Source organism: Cryptomeria japonica, chromosome 10, assembly GCF_030272615.1.
Source record: "Cryptomeria japonica chromosome 10, Sugi_1.0, whole genome shotgun sequence".
Classification (NCBI taxonomy): Eukaryota; Viridiplantae; Streptophyta; class Pinopsida; order Cupressales; family Cupressaceae; genus Cryptomeria; species Cryptomeria japonica.
In genome coordinates this window covers 24,458,376-24,485,483 of record NC_081414.1, presented here as the reverse complement: position 1 = coordinate 24,485,483, position 27,108 = coordinate 24,458,376, and the positions used below count along the sequence as shown (strand labels likewise).

Sequence of the window (27,108 nt, the reverse complement as noted above, 5' to 3'; positions counted from 1 at the left end):
AGACCTTTTCCTGAAGAAAAGATTTTTTCTGATGAATAGATTTATGCCAATGCAACTGGAGATACCTGACTAAGAGGAATTGAAGGGCGGAACTTTCCAATAAGTCCAGTTACTGCGTGCTCTGGAAGTTCCCAAATCCTGAAAAAGCCTAGAATATGATCTATTCTGTATGCTGTGAAATATTTCCCCATCTGCAAGCAAACATGTTTAGGTTTCAGAAAAATCTAAATGGGAGGTAGGTATTTGCAGAAAGAGTTAAAAGAAAATCACGAAGTGGGAACCAATCACAATCAGGATTATTATGACATTCTTTATTTTTCTTAATATCAAAATGGGACAAAACAGCATGTAACCTGTGTTAGCCGTGATTGCCACCAAGCATAATTATCCTTGGACATTTCCTCCCAGTTATAAGTTGGAAAGCCCCAGTTCTGTCCATTCTTATCAAAATAGTCTGGTGGTGCACCTGTTGATGTATTCATCCGAAACAGATTTGGGTAAACCCATGTGTCCACACTACTCCGGTCCACTCCAATAGGAAGGTCTCCTTTCAAAACTACATTTTTCCTTCTAGCATATTCTGCAGCTTCTGAAAGCTGCACAAACCATGGTAGATGATATGACAATAGCAGAGATCATACTCCACAACAGCAATGAAATATTTGCATCCTGTTTCATTGCAACTAAAATTTATAGGTGGTAAAATAACTTAAAAAATTTGGACTAACCTGCAAGTGCAAGTGGAACTGGAGATAAAAATGAAAAGCAATTGTGTTATAATGGTCACTCTCCTTTGATACCAGCTTTTCCAACTGTAATGCAAATCAATTATTAAAGATTCTAAGCATCCACAGTCAGTAGACTATTGAAAGAGGGTTACTAGATAAAATTTGAAAGAGGGTTACTAGATAAAATTTGTTTAATATATTTTTTGAGGTTATCCAGCTTTTATCCAGAACATTCTTCACACAAATCAATTATTTCCATGTAAGGTCATCAAGTCCAAAAAAATAATTCTGTAAAGAAATCACCTTAGAAAATTTAAAACAATAATTATGTTGTACATTGCAGAAATTATTAACACTGGTAGAACCTAGATTGTATTTTCACAATAAAGCTTAGAGTGACAGTAAAAGAAGATAGGCCAATGTAAACAATGCAAATATTGTATACCCCTGTACAACAGAACTAGAGACGCTTTAAAATAAAGTACATGCAAAGAAAGGGAGACAATTGAGCAGCTAAAATCACTTATTTTGAGAACTTATATAGTTAGCACAAAAGACAAGAATGATAACCCTTTCACAACTGCGGGTAACATCTTAGGAATTAAAAAGCTTCCTAAAAACCAACAAAATGGACATGTGAAGTTATCAGATATTATAATATTGGGAAGATAGAAAGCATGTATTGAAAGAATCCAACTTTAAGCCACGGATCTTCTAGAAGTGGGAATAAAAACATACAATTTCTTATCTACATTTTTTATTTTATAGAGCAAAAACCAGAGGTTATCACCTAAAGGTCAAAGACACTTAAACTAAACAAGTGGGATTTCGGCATTGGGGTTCAAAACAAGATCCAACCTTGATGCAAGGATTTTCTAAAAGTGAGAACAAAAACATAATATTTTTTTATCTATATTTTTAATTTTATATACAGAAAACCAAAGGTTAGTACCTAAAGGTCAAGGCAACTTTAGCTAAACATCAAGTAGGATTTAGGCATTAGAGTTCCAGTATAGAGCAATCAATAACTTAAAGACAAAGAAAGTGAGAATGGAAGGAAATGAATATCTAATTTTCTGATTTCAAGACTTTCAAAAGCCTTTTGTGGTGGGGTTTCAATTTCTTGTGAAACTAGCAAAAGAGGGTAACAGTTATGTAATCCAGTTTCATGTTTTTTATCCTATAAATCTGTACATATCCTTCACTTTTCTTCCTAGTTGCTGTAAATATATCCTACCTTGCATTTTTAGTCGCACTTTTTAGTTTTTAGTGTTCTTCAAATATATTTAGAGGACAATATTACTCAGTATCTTTCATCAGCTTGTTACAAGCCCATATTTTCACCTGTCATTGGTACCCAAAGGACCCTATCAACTTCCATTGTGGATATACTTGAAGCAGAATACTACTCGATGTTGTCTTCCCTAGAGTTCCATTGAATGTTATAAGTTATATGGATGCCTGCCACTGTAGATATATTTCAGGCATAATACTGCTCAATGTTATCTTTCCTGGACTTACATTCAATGTTATGTGGCAACCATATGAAAATTTTGCATTATGTCAAATTTCTAGCTAAAAACTAATGTCCTCTTGAGCATGAGCCATTTTTCAGACTTTGTCCTTGTGTCCATGTCATTTTTGTCATCTTTTTTTTTTATATTGCTAATCGTTTACAAATATTCTGCTCATGAGAGCATCAACATGAGACCAACACAAGCTCTTCTGAGCACAACCATAAGACTAATATCAGCTCCTTTTGAGCAACCACACTAGAAACCACATATGGAAGAACAAGAGTCACAACTTAGAAATCCACTTATTTAGAAACCACTTCATTTTGTCATTTTCTCTTCTATGGCTTTGTAGGAATAATGAAGAGAGCTTTCAAGTACATCTATTAGACTGAAGAATGAGTTTAGATGATGAAAGCATTACAACTAGCTATTGCGTGTGCAATGGGTACGCCGAAGAGGTGTGGAAAGTCAATTTGAAAAAAATAGTTCTATTTTTTGCATACTTGTGTGCAATGCATGAGGACAAATTGTGGACTATCTAGCAGATGATGTAATTTGTGAAACAAAGGTCACAATGGCGAAGTGATAGCTTCAAATCAATTATGCGTCCACTTAAAGGGATCCAAACATAATTAAAATAAAACCTCTGAATCAAGAAGACAATCAAGCTCCATTACGAATAGGATCATGTTATGTTTGTATAGACAAGATAAATCATGAATGTGCTGCAAAGTGAACTAAGGTGAACATTTAATATCTATAATTATATTAATTGTTATATGAATAACCCTCATTCTAATTAGTTCTTCTAAATTTGTATAGATTAATTTAAAATAATATCATAAAATTTAATAAATATAATTATAATATTAATGATCTATAAAATTAATATGCAAACTAAATATAATATGATGATTATTGCACCCCCTTATAGAATATATAAGTAAACTAAATATAATTATAGTACTACAAAAAAAATTTACATTAAATATAAAATATTATTAATGATTAATTATATGTTTAATATATGGCCCGTTGCTGGGCTCCCTAGGGTAAATCCTATTGGGGTTGAAGTGCCTGATGTAAGTTGGAAAAAACCAGAGAAGGGATGGGTGAAGATAAATTTTGATGGTGCCTCAAGAGGTAACCCAAGTATTTCAGGAGCGGGATGTGTGGCTCGTGATGATGAAGGGAAGATTTTAGTGAAAGGAGCTCAATGATTGCAAAATGGGACAAACAATGAGGCAGAGGCTTAAGTGGCGTTACTGGTAGTTGAGTTAGCTGGTATTTTGAAGGTCTCTAAACTTCATCTTGAGGGGGATTCGAAGATAATTACAGATGGAATTTCGAAGGGATTGACCCAATGTTGGCAGATTAACAAGTTTATATTAGTTATTTGCTCAAAGCTGGCTGCCTTCCAAGAATTCAAAATTTCACACATTAAGAGGGAGGGAAATGTTGATGCTAATTTGCTATCCAATGTGGCCTGTGATTTGGACCCTTTATTGATCCGGTGGTGGGACAGCTCAAATGTGGAAGTGTTTTGGAAAGTCTAATTGGCAGCTGTCATGATGGTTTTAGATTTCGTGGTACCGAAACATCATTTCATTCCCTATGGGTTGCTCTTGGTGCAAATTTTATTCTTGCATCATTAAATTTTATGCCGTCACCTTACTTTGTCATCAATTCAATAGTTTTGGGGATTGGTTGTACTTGAGGTGGCACGTTTTACGGCAAAGGAAGGAGCTGGATGCATTTACATATTTAAAATTCTCCAGATTTTTTGGCATTGTGAAGTTGGTTTCCTTTGAAGTGAGTGGCATTTACCAGTTCTGGGTGTAGGTTTGAGTTTGGTCTGCCTTGTGTGCGGAAATAGAGGCGAATTTTACTCTCCATTCATCAAAGCAGCAGTTGGCCTTTCTTGGGGTCATCTCGGACAAGCGAATAGGGAGAATTTTCCACTGTGATGAGGAGGCCTTTCTTGACATTATCAAGCGCCTTCTGGCAAGGGAATATCTGGTCTTTGAATATAGGTATAGGACCAACATGGACATAGTGTCGATGTTGGTGGCCTGGGGGTTGAGACTTTGAGTTTTGGAACCAAAGCTGAGGTTGAATGGGTTTTGAAAGCTTGTGTACCAGCCCATTCTCTGTGTGGTCTAGTTTCTTTGATGGCAAGGGCGGTCCCAAGACAAGGTTTGAGGAGGCCCTTCGGTGAGGGAGTGATGTCGAACAAGATTAATGTCTAGTATTGACCATTCATGTTGTGGAGGGATGGTGCAGATAGTGTGGTGAGGATTAATGAAGCTCGGGAAGCATGGGAAGACTTACTGGTTTATGTCCGGTCTACGGAGATTGAACGGGATATAGCGTGGGCATCGAAGAAAAAGCATGAGCGCAATTTGAAGATGAAGATACAGTTTGCTGATGGGCCAGGGTCAACGTCTGGCCCAAGTGTGGCCTAAAAATTTTGTGGAAGATGAAAGACGCATGCTGGTGAGGGCTCGAGCGAGTATCAAAGTTTTTTGCCCTAATTTTGGTGTTGCGAGGATATCAAGTGCTCTTTTTCCTTCTAAGCCTTGCTTGCCCTGTTTTTGAGTCTGTATATTGTTTACTCCCTTAACTGTCTACGTGTTTATGCATTAAGTCTTTTAGCAGTACTTGTAGTTTGGTGGTCAAGCTGGGATCGCCAATTTTAGCTTGATAATGTATGTATGTAGGTTGTAATGATGCTAGCATTTTAGTCTTGGGCCAACTGGATGTAGTAAGGGGATGGAGGGGTTTGCAGAAATATGAATTTGGGGCGGTCACCTAGGTTTTCAGGCTTTTTGTATCCTGTAATACTTATTTCCTATATTAATAAAATACTCATAATTACCGATCAAAAAAATTAAATGTTTGATATATTATATATTCTATATATTATTAATTTTTATTATAGAATATAATGTATAGTAATTATTGTGATTATAAAATTATTTAAAAATAAATTTAATAATTGACATTATATAAAATATAGTAATGATATAATTGTTGGCAACAACAATGAAGGAAAACTGAGAGGGGCGGAGAGGGGGGGGTGAATCAGTTTTCGCCGGATTAAACAATTTAAGCACAATCTCAAATCTGATCAACTGCAGCAAGAATAAAGATGAACACAATAGCAGCAACACACATAACACCAAGATTTTGACATGGAAACCCTGGTTAAGGGAAAAACCACGGTGGGAACCTACCCACAATAAGATGATACTCTGCAATAGTATGTGTAATTATTACAATGGGGAATGCACATGCATTCAGGCACACTGCCTAGAGCTCATTGCTCAAAATACAATGACCTAGAAGGCTCCAACCCTCAGGGAAGGTTCACTACCTTACAATAATATTCGGACTACAATCCGGTTAAGATGAACTGAAAGAATAGCATCTCCTAATGCCTGATGACAGTTCCGATTAAGCACATTTGTCTGCCATTCAACAATATCTGCTCAATACATCATACCAAATGGTGAATTCGCTTATTCGCACATACGCCACTCTCTGATAATGCAAACACCACTTCTACACACGAATTACATGAATCTAACACCTATTCATACAATTCATCAACCTTGACTACAAGGTCGGCTCAAACCCTCAACACCTAATTACAAAATTATATTACACGATGCATAAATAAACCACCCGACCAAAACAATGCCATAGATGACATAGCATGGACCTAAATCAAATCCTCAGACACACAACACCACCGAAGATCTTGCCAAGATCGACCACAACACACTACACCGAAAATACCGCATAACACGAAGAATATCACTGGACCCAAAAAGATCTTCAATAATGCGCACAATGATCAATGCCAACCACCAAAACAAATAGGACACGATCAGGAAACACCAACAAGCACATTAGAACCATCCGCAACAGCTGCACCAACACCACTTATTCAAATCTTCATTGATCAACATACTAACACTCAAGAACACTTCACAACAGCAACTTGGACTAGAAAGATCACTTGCGGAGCACCAAATCACGAACCATCTGAAATGAAGATACACATGAAGATCCAAAACACTCCCAAATCCACAACTTAAGATATGATCATATTGGAGCACAACAGATCAATCACTAGAACACTGCAACACTAAACACTGAAAATTAATCTTCATACCAGAATCCTCAACTCGATCAAATCACCACACAGCATCATGGAATCAATAAAGAATGAAGTATCTCTAGTTGATTCAGCATCCCAAACAGATAAACCAACCAGATCAACTCTCTGCAATCACTAGATCACCAAAACACAGGAATATGTCGACATCAATGACAACAACATATCCTAGCAACAGCAATATCCAACAATAATTTATACTATATCAAATATAATTATCTCATATATAATTCAATTCGTATTATAAAAATAATATTATATATTAATTATACATTTATATTTACTCATTTTTTATAAAATTTAATAATATTATTTTAAAAATAAATTTTAATTTTTTTTTTTTGATTAATCATTGTCAAAGCAATATTCGGCAAAGGTGTTGAGGGGTGGCTTCCTTCGTGCAATCACGAGCGAAGTGCTCCCACTGATTACAGGCCCTACATTGGATAATTGGCCGGCCCTTGGCGTCATATTGGATATGGCTTCCGTTATTGTTATTGTTGCTATTCCTTCCGCCACCACCGCGTCTATTGTCCCGATAACCTCCAAATGATGTCGTTGTGTTGGTTTGCTGGGCCGTACCCGCTAATGCAAATGTTGTGGCCTGCTCCGTGAACAACACTTGGCTCATTTGCGTACTTCGGGTTTTCATGTTGTATGGGCATTCCTTGATGAAGTGTCCCATCACTTGGCAAATCTCGTAGAATGCTTTCTTCGGGCAACTACCCTTTGTATGCCCCTCCTCTTTTCACTCAGTGCACCATATGTCCCCTTCAGTTCGACTGGTGCTTCTCATAGTTTTGAACTCCCTCCTCATTCGCTCCATGTCTTTCTGGGGCGCTTGCACCCGTTTGCCAGCCTCGTTGTCGCTGCTGCTTTCCTGTGACGAGTCATCCTCCTCGGACGAGCTATCCTCCTCCTTTTTCTTCGATGTCTTGGTCTCGCTCTCGAGATCCATCGCTCTATTGTATGCGTCTTCGTACGATGTAGGTGGAACGATTTTCATCTTCTTTCGAAGGGAATGCTTTAGTCCCTCCACGAACTATCGCTTTTTCAACCCATCTGCTGGTTGACTCTCCATTTTTCCCAATAGTTCCTTCAGCCGCCGACTATAGGCTCGGACAGTCTCGTTCTTGTTCTGCTTCGTTCCATAGATCTCGGCAACTATTTCGTTGTCATCTCTCAGGAGGCAGAACTCTATCCCAAACTCCTCCTTCAGGTCGAGCCATGTGCCGACTTTGGCCTTGTCCATATCTGAGTACCAGTCTATGGCCACTCCTCTCAAGGTTGTTGGGAACTGTGTTACCCATTCGTTTTGATCGGTAACACCGTTCGCTGACCATATGGTTTCGCACGTTCGACAATGGCGGACGGGATCTTCCTTCCCGTCGCCATTGAACTTCGGCAATTTCTGTTTACTCCCCATCGATGGGGGTCGTCTTCCTGGAGGTGGCTGTGGCTGTGTCTGTGCCCCTGCGCCACTCCCTCCGATGCCAGTGGTGTGTCCTGCGTGGGTGACTGGAGGTACGGTGTTTTGCCTGCCGAGTGTGGCACCTACCGTACGGTTATCCTCCCCTTCGTTGTCACCCGCGCCCACTCCTGGCTCTCTTTGGTGATCCTCACTTTGTGGTGTAAGGGATAAGCTTCTGAACCGATCCCAGGTCTCTTCGACTAGATCTCTCCTTAACCTTGTTTCCTCCAGAAACTCTTCGTGGCTCTGCACCCTACAGTGTTCTGGTGATGCGTAGAAATTTCCATCGGCTTCTGCACCCTCCGTTTGCACGTCGTCGGCCTCTGGGTTAATCTCACCGACGGGTAGGCCCATCGTGTCCGTGCGCCATCCGCGTCTTCCATTCCCGAGTACGTCTAGGCAACGGCACCAAATGTTTACCCTCTCGGGTGAATAACTTAAAGCACACAGGTAAAACACGTAATGCAGAATGATAACGCCATAGATATCAGACAAGTATAAGAGATGTTATTCCAATCATAATCGTTCCCCTTCACAAGTTACATTCGGAAGTATATAAAGATACCGAGGGGGTGCGAGCGCCAACCGTCGCACCGCAACTGCCACCCCTCGGTTGCCAACTAACCAACACAATTACAACTTAATTAACTAGTTTTATTTCCATGTACAATATTGCCACCAACAAATATTATAATCAATATTATGAATAATTAGTAACAACCTTGTGTTACTAATTATTCATAATATTAATTATATCATTTCATTTTGGCATTACCGATTTATTATAAATGATCGCATATCATTATTGGTTTGGTTGACCGATCATGTGTTATGAGAACCCGACGATATTTGGGTAATGCATTAGTCGATGGTTGTCGACGTGACTCCACATAGGAGTCACGACTCCTTGAGGAATCATGTCAGTTCCACAAGAAGTCGTGACTCCTTTATGGACCACCATTGCATATAAATGCCATGCTGTCGATAGAAGCAAACGGTGAAGAAAAACAGATAGCAGATCGACATTCTAACATAGGTGACAGCCATCGAAGTGATAAACACTTGTGTGTGAATCACATTTCTTCTATATATTGTAATCTGCAACTACTCAGATTGAAGGCGAAGTTGATGTGAGAAACAAGAGCAGTCAATATTGTTGTGATAACATACAGCAGTCAATATCATTGCACGTACAGCAGTTGACATATTTGTTAATAATTACTATATTATAAGTAAAAATTACCTATATATAAATCTGATCCACTTTAACAATAAAGGCCAACTTCTTGAAGATATTCTAGGCCAAAGAATAAAGATCTTAATTGCTGTAAAGATTACTTCTCATTTCAGTAACTTTTATTTATAAAAAAACAGCAATTGTCTATTGGATAGAAGCTGGAAACCAAAGCTATGCCGAAGCAGAGCAGGCTTTCAAAAACTTGAGAAAGGGCAATGACATAATGATTGATCAAATTGTGTCCAAATCATATCAATCAATTTCCAAAAGACAGACATCAATAACAAACACTCCTAATATATGCTTTAATATCTTTCCCTATTTATATACAGATATCAATGGAAGAGACTCGTATGCCTAGAAAGCCATTTGACAACCATATTATGCTTGTCATCATGGTATGGAATGGGCCCTTTTACCAAATTATTGGTAACAATTCAATTACAAGTCAGCTTAGCCAATATTAAATACCCAACTTGAGAATACTAAGACAAATCCCATTGAGCCTCTGATTCTGAAGATAAAATAAATCATTATGCAAAGTCCTTTAATATTTTTGAGAGGCATTATTGTAGGATTATTAGAGTAAATTGTTGTTATATTGTATATACTACTTATTGAAGGGTATGTTGCAGAGTTGTCTTTCAGATGTTGTGTTCATAAAAGAGAATATTATTGTAATAAGGTAGTGTGTTCTAAAAAGGAAGAATAGACCCCCATTAGCAGCTGGTATGGGAGGTCAGCCCTTTTTACTCTTCCTCTGATCAAATTAATACTTGAATTAATAAAAGAAATAGCAATGCATACTAGACAGGAGTAAAAGTATATCTTTATTTACACATGAAGTTATTACAGAAGTAGACCAAAGATAGTCAACCAAAAGATCAAACTACTTTCCTCAATAACGCTAAGGCCATGTAAAGGACTCGAAGGTTGCCACAAAACACAACTGTCTAACAACCAACTCCTATAACTACCCGAAAGCCAACAAACAATTAATACATAGTCGGATACAATTATATTAACAAAACATAATAAAGGTGTCGTATGCTGACTACAAGCCCCACCAACATCAATAGATCTCGTTTCAGCAATTCATACGTACATACTAACCCCATGTTATTTATTAACATATAAGTTTATAACAATCAAGTACCATGTTTGTTGTTGCAACTTGCAACTACCACTCAAGCAGATAAGTATTTTGAGTCTTATTGATTAAGAGATCATGAGCAAAGACAAGATAGTCCTACAACTCTGAAGAAACCATTTTGATATCTTTGAGATACCATCCGAAAGTTAAGAACTCAAAAGAAATACTTTTGCAACCCAAAAAACCAAACAATATTCTTAATTAGAAAAAGCTATAAGAGAACCATCCATAAACTATGAGTTAATTTTGAAATACTTTAAATTCCATGCAAATATAGCACCTTTTCTTTTGAAAATTTAGAGAAGCGTCCCCATTGACTATGATCCGATGTCTCAAAAAAATCACGAAGAAAACAAAAAGCAGCATATGGTTTCAGCCAGGCCTGTTCATCAGCCAAAGAATTGAAAACACTGGAGTGAGTATGAGAATCAGAAATTTAAAGCAACAAACATTATTTTGACAAAAATATTTTATAAAGAGTGCCTCTAAATTCATATTAAATTAATTGATATACCAAAATGTGTTTTTTATTTTTCTTTTTTCTTTGTGTGTGTGTGCATGCGTGTGTGTATGAAAGACCCACCAAATCCCTTCAAGAAGACTGCTCAACCGTAGGAGATTGGGTACATGCAGGTATTACATTTTTGGTATAATTCAAGGTGGATACTTCATAAGATGTTTACATAGAAAGGTTGATTAAGACTAAAAGATAACACCATTACCAATAGACATAGGATGCTTTATTTTTCCACAAGTAGCTTATCCATAAATCAACAAATTTTCAGTTCATTCCTTCATTTATTCACCTCGTTTTCCTGGAAGAACATCTGGAAAGCATCTGAACTAAGCACTTCATCCTTCTCTAAATAGAAAACCTTTTTGGCAATTGCTAATTTAGTAGCCATTGTACCATCATAATCTACCTCCTGTGGATATTCATCCAAGAAATACAAGTTACACATAATACAGAATTGCCCCAGAAATCAAAGATTAAACATCTGCAACAATAGTAATGTCCTAGCATGGCAAGACTATTTAATAAACCGACCTTCAAGTTAAAGCACTCTCTAGCTTTCTCAATCTCTTGCTGCAAACATGAGAGAGTGGCAGGTTATTTCTATCATACAATAAGCAATCACATGCCAAGGTTTGTCCATACAAAGGAATTTCAGAATAACCAGGAGTTTCGGTAGCAAGAAGTCTGAACAATCCATACCTTGATTTCTTTTGGTATCTTTTGTGACAGTGCTTGCAACCTCAAATACAATGGGTGCAAGGCAAATACAGAAAGAGAGCTGCAAGCACCACCAAGTCAGAATCCATACAAAAGCCCAAGAAAGGCAATGAAGCTTTTTGTATTAAAATTGTGTGCTCTGATCTCATCATGTCACCATCTGATTAAGCAGCAATTTATGAGCAGTGAACTAAGAAGTGTAGATTTCTAATGATACCATATAACTCAACATAATCCTGCGTGTTCTTTCCAGGCCGTTGTACCTGTATGGATAGGAATCCCACCACATCCCATTAACAGAAGTATCATTCACAGGGAGAAGCTGAATCAAGTGAAAGCCAGATTTGACTGACAAGTCAACAAGCAGTTTTAGGTCTAGATATTCGCCTACTCCTATGTCATCATTTGATCTAAGTGCAAAAACCGGAATTGCAACTCCAGCACCACGCCATGGCATTTCCTGCGATGGTAATTGAAATGTTGCCTCCAATAAGTTTCCATTATTCTTCTCCAAATGGATTTTATATATAAACCAATTGTTCCAAATAAGTTCTTAAAAATGACCTTACCCTGAAGCTTCCATCTGATTGAAAAATCATTGTAGCAGATCTCCTTGGAGTAGAATCCCAGCTAAGCTCTCTATCAGCACCAATTTCAGGAATGGTCTTTGAGCTCTTTTCCTTGATAAAATACTTATATGTGCAAACCTCATAGCTAAGAAAAACAATTAGGTGAAGAATTGAACAATAAATGAGCAGCATCATATCATATGATGTGATACAAATAGCAAATAGAGCTTGACAGCACTATTGCCAGAAAATTTCCAGATGTGAAACCACCAAAAAATACTTAAGAAGCAGATAATAAACTCTCATCAGTCGTATTTGAAACTGCCATAGCAAAATGTTATGCACCAAAAATGATAACCAACGAAAAATGATATTAATTTAATATAGCAACAACTTTTTCAAGCTAGGGAAAAAGGAACTACTAGTAATGAAAGGATATCTTATTGGAAATTCATCCTTTTTAATTATACAATCAGCCTTCCAGTAAGCATCTGCACAATAGGAGAGTCTTACAGACTCCTTAAAATTCCAGTTCCCTAGTGCTGATGCACTGCCGGTCAAGAATGCCTGCAGCACACAAAATTTTCATTTTTCTGAAATAAAAATACTGTTCCATAATTTTTAAACAAAATATAAACAAATCCTTAAACAAACAATTTACCAGATACGAACATGCTTAAATATTTTGGCGAAATCTAATTAGAACACAATGAGAAATTGACCAGCATGGCATATACAACACATTCCACTTTCAAAAGAAAAAAACTTACAATTTTTCCACTTTCCATTTTTGGGCAGCAAAGCATGAAGCGAACAAGGACAGAGTCTGCTCAATCTCAACACAAAGTTGTCAGATACAGCTAGCATAATAAAAGAGGTATATAAAAAATAATGAAAATCTGTTAATTTAGTTCCAGACAACATACTAAACATTAAAATTACCCTATGATATCAAACCTAATATGTCTCTAGAACTATTTAAATCGAAATTTTAAACGTTCTAGATGATAAATAAAAGTTAGAAGAACAAATTACAACTAACCTTGCATGTTGAAAGTCTCTACAAGGAAATCATCTTGTTGAATGGTTGCTTTCAAATCATCATGGTTCTCTTTGTTCTCATCTTGGTGAAAGATGGCCTTCTGAAAGGCACTTTTAGAAAGGAGGGATGAAGGGGCTGATCCATCCTGGAATATATTTGAAATTTCTTAGCATTGAGTTGAAAAAAGCATAATTTTCTTAAAGGATCACATTCACAATAAATGTCTCTAGCCAATGTTATATATTAAACAGCCATATATGTATAGGAAGACAAATTAAGATTCCAGTCATTTGGGAATTAATTTATGTTCCACAGGGTCACATCACCTAGAAAGAATCCTTTCAGGGACATGGGGAGGACAAGGAAATATCCCTGGGGCCATCATCTATTAAAAAAATTTACAGAAACGTTTCAGAAACTTCAAGGAAAAGGTAGGAGATACCTAGACATCCCCCAACTGTCTTAGGGATAGCCAGCAATCCCCTATAGCCCAGCCAAGGAAAAGTCATTAAAAATAAAAATTAAGCATAGAAAAAAGAAAAGAAAAAAGGTCAGTTTGGTTGAGAATCTGGTTCAAGTTCCTCATTTTATGGATAAAATTCTGACATTTATAACCATCATAATCTTTCTGCCCTTGAGAATGGTAGTTAACATTTAAATAACTGATAACGAAGTGATTGTCAACCTATTGATAGTAAACACAATGATCAGCTTTGCTACAAACAAACCCTAGTTTCAACTGAAGCGTTTACACTCATACTTGACACAAACATGGCAAGTCATTTTTTGCCTAAACACATACTCAACAAATCTCCATAAATTGAGAAAACGTTGAAAAATGGCTAAGTTTAAGGGAAAAACTAATTATCTGCCAGTATTGGCATAGTGTGATGGTTAAATTGTAGTGATATAGTTATTGCCATAAAGGAAGATTTCGCTCCTGTCCCTTTGGAAGGGTCAGGAGCGAATTTGTCAATCTAGCTCAACTTTCTCATTCAACTCTCAAGTTTTCAAGTCTAGGCTTGGTCGTTAGGCATTTCCTAAGGATAAACAGGTCAATTTTATACCGATCAATGACTAGAGTACAAGGACATCATTCATCAACTAGACCAATCTCAAACCTTCAAAGGGAAGAATCCTTGAGAACGCCTGCTCACATACCTCCATTCACTTCCTTAACTCAATGACATAGGCCCCAAAAGGCAAGATTCCTAGCATGATAAAAAGACTTCCTCAAACTCAATCAAGACTCGACCTTCGAAGCAAGACCCAAGCCTAACCAAGAGGAAGCTTTCAACAGAGACCCCGACCTGGCCCACCTACTGACCAATTTGAGCCTAAGCAGACCATCCTATCCTAACAAGCCCTCTAGCGACCCTTCAATGCAAAGACTAATAGCTGAGAACCTAAAGACCAAGAAAACTAACCCTAGAAAGCAAAAAGTAGGGGTCCCCATTTGCAATGGGGCAATGTGTGAACACGTCACAACAATACATAAGACTGCCTTCCGTTGTCACTATAGACACTTCGAGTTCCTTGTCATGCCATTCAGACTCACAAATGCACCAGCAACGTTTCAGTCTTGCATGAATCACACATTCCGTGAGCAGTTGCGGAAGTTTATCTTGGTTTTCTTTGACGATATCTTGATATACAGCAAGACGTGGAGTGATCATTTGCAACATTTGGATGTTACCTTGGGTATCATGGAGACACAGTCGCTAAACATGAAGGCCTTCAAGTGTGATTTCGAGATGACTAAGATTCTTTATCTAGGACATGTGATTGGGGCTGAGGGTGTTAAGGTACACCAGGATAAAATACAGGCAATACTAGATTGGCCGCATCCGAAGAACATATCAGAGTTGAGAGACTTCTTGGGTTTTTGTTGTTACTATAGGAGATTTGTGCGAGGTTTTTCACAGTTGGCATCACCCTTGACAGATCTTACTAAGAAGGGTGATTTTCATTGGTCTTATGAGGCACAAGTGACATTTGATAAACTCAAAGAAGTCATGAGTACATGTCCAGTGTTGGCACTACCTGACTTCACACAGTTATTTGTTGTTGAGTGTGATGCATCGAGTCAGGGAATTGGTGCAATTCTGATGCAGAACAAGCACCCTATTGCATTCGAGAGCAAGAAACTCAGAGATCCAGAGAGATTGTACTCCACTTATGATAAGGAGATGCTAGCCATCATGCATGCGCTAGCTTAAGTTTAGACAGTATCTAGTGGGTGCAAAATTTGTTGTCAGGATTAATCACAACAGCCTTAAGTATTTCCTGGAATAGAAAGATCTCAATGAACGGCAACAAAAATGGGCAAGCAAGATTCAGGTGTATGATTTTGATGTAGAATATGTCAATGGAAAAAAGAATATTGGTCGTTGATGCCCTTTCCAGGAAACCCACCCTTTGCTCTCTCCCTGAGATTTCAGCTGACTGGAAATTTCAATTGCTGGCCGAGTATACTAAAAACACTTTTGCTTGTGATTTGGTTGATGGACAGGTGTAGGATGACCGGTATTCTATAGCAGATGATGTGATTTATTATAAGAACAAAATTTATCTTGTACCAAGATCTAAATTGAAGGACAATATTATGAGGGCATTGCACGATACCCCTCTAGGAGGACATCCAGGTTTCTTCAAAACATATCGTCAAGTGTGTGAGAGATTCACCTGGAAGGATCTAAAGGATGATGTGTTACAACATGTTAGAGTGTTTGACTTGTCAACAAAACAAGTCAAAACACACCTATCCTACAGGCCTTCTACAACCATTGCCTATACCTAAACAGAAGTGGGAAAGAATATCCATGGATTTCGTTACAGGACTTCCACGAGTTCAGGGGAAAGATTGCATCTATGTAGTTGTGGACAGGTTAACAAAGTATGCACATTTTTTTGCCATTGCTACAGATTATTCAGCACCTCAAGTTGCGGATTTATTTTTCAGAGAGATGATCAAGTTGCATGATCTTCCTAAGACCATAGTTAGTGATCGAGACAACCGATTTATCAGTATGTTTTGGCAAGAGTTGTTCCGATTGGCAGGTATAGAATTGACACCAAGCACCAGCTACCACCCTCAAACAGATGGACAAATAGAAATTGTAAACAAGTGGATTGAGGGCTATCTTGGAAATTATGTTTTTGGACAGCAGCGTGCTTGGATTAGATGGCTTCACTTAGGTGAGTATTGTTATAATACCACCTTTCGTATGTCAATCAGCATGACTCCATTCAGGGCCTTGTACGGGTATGATGCATTATCTTTTGTGGATTTGGCTCTTAATGAAAGCAAGGTCCCTTGTGCGAAGGAAACGATGCAGAACTATTAGGATATTCTCAGGGCACTAAAGGATAACATTTAGCATGCTCAAAATCAACAAAAAATGCATGCAGACAGGCATAAAGTTGAGAGATCATTTCAGGTTGGGGACTTGGTTTTCTTGTGTCTACAGCCATACATGCAATCCACACTAAAGAAGAGTGGCGCAGAAATACTAAAACCATGTTTCTATGGGCCCTGCAGGATACTAAGGAGAGTCGGTGAAGTTGCATATGAGTTAGAACTGCCAAAAGGCAGTAAGATTCATAATGTTTTCCATGTCTCTTGCCTTAAGAAGGCATTGGGCCAGCATACAGTTGCATCTCCAGAGCTGCCCCCATTTGATGAGGAAGGAAATCTGGTGCTAGTTCCTGAAAGGTATTGCTGATTGGAGAGAGAGGAATTTGAGAAACAAGGTGGTTCCGGAATATTTGATAGAATGGAAGGACTTACCAATTGAGGATGCAACATGGGAAGGTGAAGAGATTTTACAGCATACTAATCTACAATTATTGGAGGACCAGCAATTCCGGGAAGGGATGGCTGTAATGTCCCCTTCTGAGTGAGGAATAAGCAGAGAGGAAGTCTCTAGCCTTTTCCATTCCCTGAGGCTAGAAGACTAAATGAATAATAAGGGAATATGAGAATAATAAAATATGAGCCCAAAAAGCTAAAGTAACAATACATTTGAATTTAATTATTCATTATGTTCCTTAATGAGGGCCATTTTAAGTTATATCATTACCCTTCCTAGGCGAACTTCACAAGGTGGGCATTAAAGTCAATAAAATGCAATTATTAATATTAAGAGCCTAAGTCGAAATTCATGAAGTTCGAATGCTTTTTGGAAGAGATGGTTATATATTGGAATCGATGGTTCAAGAGTTCATTATTCACCATATTTATTTGTTTTCTCTCTCTCTGCAAGAATCGCCTTTCAGCTTTTCAGGACGCAAACCCTGGGAGTTGCATGCTTGGACGAAACCCCAAGCAATTTGAGTGTTTTTTCATTCAGTCGTATTTATCAGCAAGGCCATGGCAGATATTGGAATCAGATTTCTCCTTCAGCTGGGCCAGCAAAAGGTTTGATTAGCTTATAAACACCCAGGTGCCCAGTAGCAGCAGAATTACCAAGGAAAAATGCAGTTTGAATGGTAGTTCTGAGAATCGTAGCACAGTTGAGGGTCCTCAATGCCAAAAAGCAGCGAACTGAAGGTGTTAAACAAGTCTGAGACAATCTTTCTCTTCAGCGATAGGTCTGATAACTTCTGCATGTCTGGAACAACCATAGCCGTCCTCTACAGCAAAAGTCCGAGTCAATCAAAGCTGTCCGCAGTCATGTTCGTGTTTATGTTATGCACAAATCTGGAGTGACTGTTTATAATTTCAGACTGTGTAATCTCCATTTCTGAATTTCAAAAGAAAATCTTCCTATCACAATTTCATTGCATTTTGTATTCATCCGTTTGGGAGTCGCAATGTGAACAATCCTTGCTGTAAATCAAATTGCATCACATTAATTTATCATTAACACTTAGTTTTCACAAAAAGCGTGAGGAAGAATATTTCATATTTGCATATAAATTGGGTGCTTGGAGTTGTATATCATATTGGATGAATTTGCAGGTACCAAAATTACTCTAGAATTTGATGTTGATGAAACCTCTGTAAAAGTTTGGTCTGGAAGTGTCTTGTAATCTCTTGTTTGATTTGATGATACATTGAGCAGGTTTTGGAGTGGGGTTTTTCTCCCAAAAGAGTTTTCCTCATGCAATACCAGTGTTATGTGTTGTATTATTTATGCTTTTATATGTGTTCCTAACTTTCTGCGTATTTTCTGTAATAGTTTAGATCAGATTTTAAACTTTTTTGTACACTATTCTCAAGATTATCATAGGAAGTTGATTTCACTACCTATGCTTCCTTGCATGGATGACCATAGCAAATGCATACATAAAGGCAAGCACAAAATTTCAAGCACAACAAGAAGTTGTTGGAAAGAAATATCCTAGAAGGTATGTAAATATTGGAAAACAAAATGGTAAAGCCAAAGATAGATAAAACTCGAGATAACTTCTAAGAAAGTTTCTAGTAAGGGTTGGCAATAGAATAATCAATAAGGAAACCTACCAGCTCCAAATAACTGGGTTACACCAACTACACGCTCCTCAAATCAATGACAATTCCCTGTTGTTGTAATATTTGATATTTCATATTTGTGATAGAATCTTGATGTTTGTAATTGATAATTGACAAGCACAAAACAATTGTCTTTAATGTTGTTGGTGTAGTTATGGATTCATTACACCATAGGTTAAGTTATGCTTCTCCTTTTTGGAGCATTACGAGATGGCGCCCTCTTCAATAGGAGTTACACTTACTTTCTTGGAGAGTAACGGATTGCCTCATTCCTTGGGGGTCACATTTCTTGAAGGTGAGTAGTCATCCTCTTCTCCTCGTATTTTCTATAAATACAACTTCATTGCATTTATTGTTTACACTTTGATAAATGGAATAGCCAGATTTTGTTCATTAATGTTGTGGTCATTTCTTTGAGCAAATAGGTTGTTGTAAATAGTTTTTAAGGCATTTGTTCTTGGCTAGAGATTCCATGCTATAAACTGAAATCTTACAAATGCAACCTTCTCTCTTATACAATAAACCAGATCAATTTGTAGTCAAGTCACTTTTTTGGATATATGATTTTGCATTGTAGTGATCCCAAAGGAAGGGGGAAATTGACAATAAATAACAGAGAAGTTAGTCCAAACCAGAAAATTACTCTATTCCACTTCTTAACATATAGAACAATACAGAATTCAATCCAAACTAGAAAATATCTTTGTTTCCACTGTCTGTAGTATTCGTGAACTGTAATTGTGATCCCATAGTTAGTGCCTCTTATCTTACAAGAACCAGTATGAATTTGTACCTTACTAATTACTTTTGGGTGTCTTATACAATGTTTGAAAGTTACCCAAGGAACAACAAATTTAGAATTGAGTAAAACAAAATTTTGTCCAAACCACCAAATTATCTTATTTGGACGTGCTGACATAGACCGATAAATATATCAATTCAAACCAGAAAGCAGCCTCTTCTTGGTGATGGATTGCAAATCATCATCTTGAAGGCTCTCATGTTCTGGAAAACTTTAAATGTTTGTACCTTTGCAAAATCAAAAGTTCACAAAAGCAGGGGAAAATATATAATTAAAATAAGAAAAAAAAAAAAATTATTCAACCCAAACCATAAAATTACTCTTTTTGAGTTTGTTGACATAAAAGACCACAGAGCTTAATCCAAACCCGAATTTAGTCTGTTTTACACTTGTTAGCATAGAATACCAGAGAGTTTAGTCCCAACCAGCAAATAACTCAGTTTCCATTTTTTCTGTAAAACGTCATGAATTGCAATCACTATTCTCAATCAATAGATTCAAGACGAACCAGAAAACTATATTTGATTCCATTTATTTACATTACTCGTGAACTGTAATTGATATCCTAAAGGTTGCATCTTACGAAAGGGTTATTTTAATGTCAAAAAGCAGAGAATTTCATCCAAGCTACAAAATTACTTTTATAACTTGTTAATATAGAATAAGACAGGTCCAAGCTTATAAGGTTCCTAAAAGGATAACCAGGGTTAAAATCTACGCACTGTAAAACGAAAATCCATAACTCTGGAGGAAATGGGATGAGACTCTGCTGTAATACCGATGGACAATGTTTCTAAGAGTGTGAGAAGATTCAAGTCACCCAGCTACTTCAGGCGGTTCATAACACCAACAGATATATGGTGAGGTCATAATAGAATCGTAATGGGGTACATTCGTAAGAGCATGACCTCATGTTCGAACCCCCGGTGGCCATCGGGAAAGGGAGATGTAGCACCGTAGTGATGTAAAAATGACGAGATTCTGTCGAATGGCCAATGTTTACAAATAACGAATATGCAATCTAACTTTAGACCCCATCGTTTGAAAGGCGGAAAGGTAAAACTTATAGAATGACGCATAGTTTAGTGGAAACCAGCAAATAAGACTTGTCTGATTTATTAATGGACCACAAATTAGATTTTACAAACACAAATAGCATGGTAGAAACGTCCGAGAGAATTCCTTCGAATATCATTCATACACATTCGCAAAAGAAGTCTCTAATCACACAGATAGAGCGAATGTATCAGAACAAGCAATTAAAAACACAAAGTTCGAATGGAAAGCATCAATAAAGAAGAAAAGGGCACGAAACGGGACAGGAAAACCCTAATTTAACACACAACAATCGCAGTTTACCCTAATTTAAGTTACAACCCTTAAAGGAATCTCCTTCCATATGAATGAGGTATAACTTAGGCTTCGACAAAAGTCAAGCTCTAAGACATTTTTCCCTTTATGCGGATTCTGCTCTGTCAACATTTTCATTTGCAGGAAAAACATACAGAATATTTCAGAACTTTAAAATAATAATAATTACCAGCCACAGAGACTTTTTTCCTTTATGCGGATTCTGCTCTGTCAACATTTTCATTTGCAGGAAAAACATACAGAATATTTTAGAACTTTAAAATAATAACAATTACCAGCCACAGATCGTAAACATCAACAGACGCTCCGTCGGGAAGACTTTGAGGCAAAGTAAAAGTTTGTCGTTTGCCAGATTCCTGCTTGAGAACATTGCGCTGTTCATCCACGAGAAAATAATTATAGTTGCAGGAGAAGTCGTGTGCAACGGTGAGGGTCGCATGCCAGTAAAGAATGTCCCCTTGGTGATACGGCACCATACGCACCGCCTTATTCACGTCCCAACCTCCGACCGCTGGATCCGAACCGCACACCACCAAATTTTCTCCCCATTGCGTGTAGTAGGGAATTCTGAACCTCAGATTTATCTTGCGAATGCGCTTGAACGGGGCTTCGACTCCTGCGCTCGCCATTGTTGAACAACAGAAAGCAGTAAGGCAAAATGAAGAATATTTATTGTATATTTTTAATGAAAGTACTGAAAGACTGAAGCTGCAAGACTCAAAGCGCGGTGTCAATGGGAGCTAACTGCGAGAAGTTGAAGAGGTGTCTATATATAACAGGCGCAAGAACGAGGATGAAGAATGCTCAACGACCCACACTAGACCGTTTGCGAAAACGTGAAGAACTTAAATTTCATTATTTATTCATTTGAGGACACATGGCCAGCGTTTGCCCCGCCTTTGATATTTGATTTGACGCACTTTTTCAGTAGACCATCTCGAGACGAAAGAGCTAAGGTTATGGACACAATAATTTCCTTGTTTTTGTCTTCCATGTATGACTGTCAGTTTGACGAAGAGACAAATCTATGATATTCTGCAACGTTGTCTGTAATCGCCTCGAAATATCTGGCGTACGAAGGGTGAATCTGATTGCACGTCACAAGCTGCTACATTGTTTCCAGAAATTCTGTTTGTCCTTAAATCTGGACAGTAAAAACTAATGGGAGGAGTTGAAATAGAAGACTTCATTATGTATCAGATGAAATTTTAATGAAGAAGGGACGATTAGCATGACGAGTTTAATTGGACCGTTCAAGGTGAACCTCCAATAGGAAGGAAGCATCTTTTTTGATTAAGTAAAATCAGCAAAGAATTTATAGCAGCATTAATTAGCAAAAGTAAAAGGGTACTAAAGGTAGCTCTGATATTTCTCTAGATTTTTTATCACAGGTGAGAAGCTATTGCACGCACTTTGAGAAGCATTAAATAAAAACAAAAGAGTTCACTTTAGAATAAAATAAAAGAGAAAACAAAATGTGCGAATAATTGGTGACAATAAGGAAAGAAGAATATTCAAGAACTAAAAAGGAGTAGGTCTATTTAAAGGAATCTGAATTAAATAGATTTTGGATGGAATTTTATGAAAGAAAAAAAAAGGTTGGAACAACTTCTATGATGAAATTAATAATATTTACAAAATAATGAAGTAATAATATATTAAAGAGATTTTGTACATATAGCAACACAATTGTATAAACATGAAAATAAGAAAGATTCGCTTCTAACGTTTGTCAATGAAAAATTGTTCATGATGGTTCAAGAGAAACAATCTTTAAGAAAAGTAACCAAAGTGGGGAGCTAAAACCCTAGCACCTTTGATTAAGGGCTATTGCACCCAACACTTACACATAGCACAACAAGAGATATTAGCACAAAAAATGGAAGAATAAAAACAATCTACTTTCAATTTCATCAATAAAATGAAATTACATATTTAGAAATTATAATGCTACGACCACATGGGCTTGACTCGTTACAAAGAAAATCAATTCCCTAAAAAAACTCTACAATTCGAAGCCACAATCTACATTGATGGATTTGTCCTCTATGACCTTTGCTCCCCTCTTATTTGGAACCAATAATCTCCTTGGAATGTTAAAGAAAGTTTAACAATTCATCTTCTCACCTAGGAAGAATTTTCATTTGAAAGTTGAATTTTGGTAGCACAACTTCCAACCGCCATAACTTTTGACTCAAGCATCCAAATTTCTATTATAATACATCATTGGAAAGCTTGCAAATAGTTATACAATATCAAAATGTCAGTTTTGAGCTTTTTCTAAGGATTCTAAGGTCTTCAAATTTGAATTTGAAATTTTCAAGACAAAAACTTAATATCTCCCAAACATTACAAAATATTGAGATGATTCTTTCACCATTCACTTTAGTTTTCAATTTCACTTCATGAAGTCAATTTTTATGTTCATACATGTCTATATAGGTTGACTTGCTAAACATAGCATGTGATTATTTTTGGCCTTTCCAAACTTCTAACTATCTTACACCTCATAAGGCTTATCATGAGCTCTAAAACAACTAAAGAAACCTACAAAATAGAAGGAAAATACATTTTTTTGGGTGATGCGAGATTGCCCTTATGTCACTAGATTCTCTTGCATCAAACACCTAGGGTAATTAAGAAGTGACCTTGTCACATCTTTGGTCCTAGATGAAAACTAAGATGGTCAACCTCTACCTTAGACAATCAAGATGAATCTCCAATGGGCCTTCCTTTCTATTTAACCAAATATTCTTCATACTACATGTTTCTTGTACTTCTGCCTACACAACTATCCAAGTTTTCTTCTATCTCTTCCTTCTCTAGAGTAGATGCCAAAATAATCCATTGTGCTTTTGCTAGTCTCTCTTCAATGCCTCCTTCATGTTACTCCATCTCAACTTAATTACACTGGGCAATTCCACCTCATATGCATTTCCTAAATCATGTTTCTTTGCAATCCTACATGGTCCAAACTTCTTAATTTTTAACTTATTATATGTTCCCAAAGGAAACCTTTCTTTCCTCAAATGAACCATAACTTCATCACCGACATTAAATTCTCTAAACTTTTGCTTTTGATTTGTCTTTTCTCTTGTACTGAAAATTCATCTTACTAATGTGCTTTCTTAATTTTTCGTGCAAGTTTATCATGTGTTTTGCAAAGTCCTTAGCATCTGCACTGCTCTTTTCTACCTTATTTATCTTCATCAACTTGGAAGCATTCCTCAGGCTACTACCATATACAATCTAGAATGGGGACTTACTTGTACTCTTATTGACATAATTGTCGTAAGCAAATTTTGTCTATGTTAAAATAAAATCCAATCCCTTCTAGGCTTATCTCCTATTACGCATCTCAACAAGTTTCCCAAACTTCTATTCACCACATGTATGTGTCCATCAATCTATGGATGGTGTGCAAAACTAAACTTCAAATCCATCTTCAACTTCTTCCATAAGGTTCTCCAAAAGTACCCAACAAATTCGGTATCTCTATTTGAAACTATGCTCTTCAATAGGACGTGTATTCTTACCAACTCTCTAAAAAACAACTATGAAATGTGAATAGCATCATCAGTCTTATAACATGGAATGAAATGTGCCATGTTTGAAAATATTTTAACCACCACAAACATTGAGTCATGTTCCCTTTGTGTCCTTGGTAAACCAAGAACAAAATCCATACTAATATCTTCTCAAGGTCTCTGTGGTATATATAGTGGTTGATATAACCCAATGTTCTGACTTACACCTTTGGTCATCTACATGCTCTACAACTTTACACAAACTTCGTCTTGTTATATTGTGGCCAATAATAATTCTCACTAACAAAACCAATGGTTTTATCTTGACCAAATTGTCTAGCCAATCCTCCACTATCCTTCTCCTTGATTGGTTTCTCTCTCATAAAACTTCTCAGAATGTACATCTAGCTTCCACTAAACAACATTTCATTTTGGATTAAGAAATACAACCATTTCATCCTATCCAAAGTAATAAGTTCTAAGCAAGCTCCCTAAGCCTCTATAAAGCAAGATACAAACTCTCGAGTTCATCAAACCCAACAACCTCTATCTTCACCTCCACCAACAAAGTTTTCCTTCTACTAAAGGCATCTGCAACTCTATTTGACCTTCCACTCTCGTTCTTCAAAATAAAAGTTTCAACTCTATAAAAAATCAACCTATTTTAAGTGTCTTTGATTCAAGCTTTCTTGACTATTAAGATACTAAAAAGTCTAATGATCTGTATATAAAACAAATTCTTTTGGCAACAACTAATGTCTCCATTTCTTCAAAGCATAAATCTCCTAATCTAGACATGATAATTTTTCTTGGAATCATTAAGCTTCTCACTAAAATAGACAACAAGCTTAACTTCCTAACTCAAAATAGCTCCTATGAAACTATCACTAGCATCACAATCTACCTAAAATACATTATTGAAATATAGAAGTGACAAAACAAGTTGCTTTGTGACTTTCTTCTTCAATATACCAAAAATTTCCTGGCTACTCATGTAGTCTACTTAGACTCCTTTCATTCCCCTCTCATTGTCTCTATTGAGGGTTTGCATAAATACTACTCAAACTCTTAATAAACTTTTTATAAAAAATTGTTAGACCATAAATGATATTACCTTTGTAATACTCCTTGGTGTAGCCCATTCAATGAAATCCCTCACTTTCTCTAGATCCATCTTAAGACCCTCAACCGAGATTAAAAAAATCCCAAATATACCAACTCCTTCACAAAATTGCATTTCTTAAATAAACTAATCAACAACTTCTCCTCATTGAGCTTCTAAAAAACTCTTCAAATATGCATCAAGTGCTCCTCCAATGTCTTACTGGAAATCAAAATTTCATCCAAATAAACAATAATAAATTTTCCCAAAAATTCTTTCAATGCCTCATTCACAAGTTGCATAAATATGCTTGGTACATTGGTTAGACCAAATAGAATGAGTAACCACTCATAAAAGCCCCCTTTAGTCTTTATTTTTGTCTTCCACTCATCCCCTTCTCTGATAGGGATATGATGATACTTAATCTTCGAGTCAATCTTTGTGAAGTACTTGTCTCCACTCAAATTATCCATAATGTCATCCATCCTTGGTAACAAAAATATATACTTGATTGTAATATTGTTAATGGCTTGAGATTCCATACACATCCTCCATTCTCCATCATTCTTTGGTGCTACTATTATAAGTACCACACATGAACTCAAGCTCTCTTGGATCAATCCTTTCTTCAATAGCTCTTGAAGGTCTATGCGCCTCCACATTCTTTGTTGGAGTCATTCTATTGGCTGTCTCATTTGGCAAACTAAATCGTGGTATCAAATCCATCTAGTAACTAATCTTCCTCACTAGTGGAAAACCCTCAGGTACATTATCTGACACAACATCACGAAACTCCTCTAATTAATTTGAGACTTATACTAGTATCTCTTTGTCTTCTTCTTGATTAACTCTAGGAACTAATGCATAACACATATGCTTGTGTTTCATACCATCTATAATTTTACTATAATCAATTAAACAAATTCTTGCACTAATATATGTACCTTTTCTTCCATTTCTTTGATCGGATTCAACTTGTGGAAAACTCAATTCTTTGTCAATGAATAAGTTTTGGCATACCCATCATGTAATACATGTTGATTAAATTGTCACAACCCCCCTAATAATATATGACATGCATCCATGAGCATGGTATCACATGACACCTCATCATGGTAATTCCCAATCATGAACTTCATTGAACACTACCCATTGACCAAGGCTTTATGGTCCTTCTATAGCCATGCAATATAATATGGATGTGGATGACGCCTTCTCTCCAACTGCAATTTGTTAACAATCTCCTCTAAGATAAAAAAAAATTACAAACCTTACCTTCACATTTACACCTTGGGTGAAATAAACTCTTCCTCCAATCGAGATATTTCTCCTCATTTAGTAAGACTTTCCTCGTGAAAATAACTTTTGCTATTTTTGCATCTCTACAATGTTTAAATTCACCATCCTCATCTACATGTGCAACTTGTGCATTGCCTTCAAATCTTTTATTTGTCCTTCTTTGATAGTGTCTATACTTGTATGTTTGACATCCCTCTTCTCCATATTGGAAATAGGTTCCATAAAATCGTCCTCTTCAATGTCCTCATCCAAACCTTCCTCTTCCTCCTTGGTCACCATTATTTTTCTCCATAGGAAGAATTTTCATTTGAAAGTTGAATTTTGGTAGCACAACTTCTGGGAACCTTAACTTGTGACTCGACGGTTCAATTTGCTAAAATTATAATACATTGTTGGA

The 27,108-nt window shown here is 36.8% G+C and overlaps 1 protein-coding gene across 3 annotated transcripts in view; it reads right to left on the bottom strand.

Moving 5' to 3' along the window:
- LOC131044277 (4-alpha-glucanotransferase DPE2) overlaps positions 1-21,890 on the bottom strand; it is a 62,159-nt gene extending 40,269 nt beyond the window's left edge. Inside the window, exons 1-14 of one of the 3 annotated variants that reach the window (XM_059212114.1) lie at positions 21,529-21,890; positions 21,059-21,399; positions 13,135-13,279; positions 12,863-12,918; positions 12,532-12,659; positions 12,093-12,222; positions 11,787-11,983; positions 11,506-11,584; positions 11,338-11,376; positions 11,096-11,215; positions 10,570-10,671; positions 729-812; positions 354-596; positions 66-191 (exon numbers count right to left, since the gene is read on the bottom strand). In XM_059212114.1, coding sequence (XP_059068097.1) covers positions 66-191; positions 354-596; positions 729-812; positions 10,570-10,671; positions 11,096-11,215; positions 11,338-11,376; positions 11,506-11,584; positions 11,787-11,983; positions 12,093-12,222; positions 12,532-12,659; positions 12,863-12,918; positions 13,135-13,279; positions 21,059-21,259 — 1,650 coding nt within the window. In that variant the 5' untranslated portion in view covers positions 21,260-21,399; positions 21,529-21,890. Of the gene's footprint in view, positions 1-65; positions 192-353; positions 597-728; positions 813-10,569; positions 10,672-11,095; positions 11,216-11,337; positions 11,377-11,505; positions 11,585-11,786; positions 11,984-12,092; positions 12,223-12,531; positions 12,660-12,862; positions 12,919-13,134; positions 13,280-21,058 lie in introns of all 3 variants that reach the window. The other 2 variants (XR_009359062.1, XM_059212113.1) reach the window with 2 other exon arrangements.
- Positions 21,891-27,108: the final 5,218 nt, after the last annotated feature.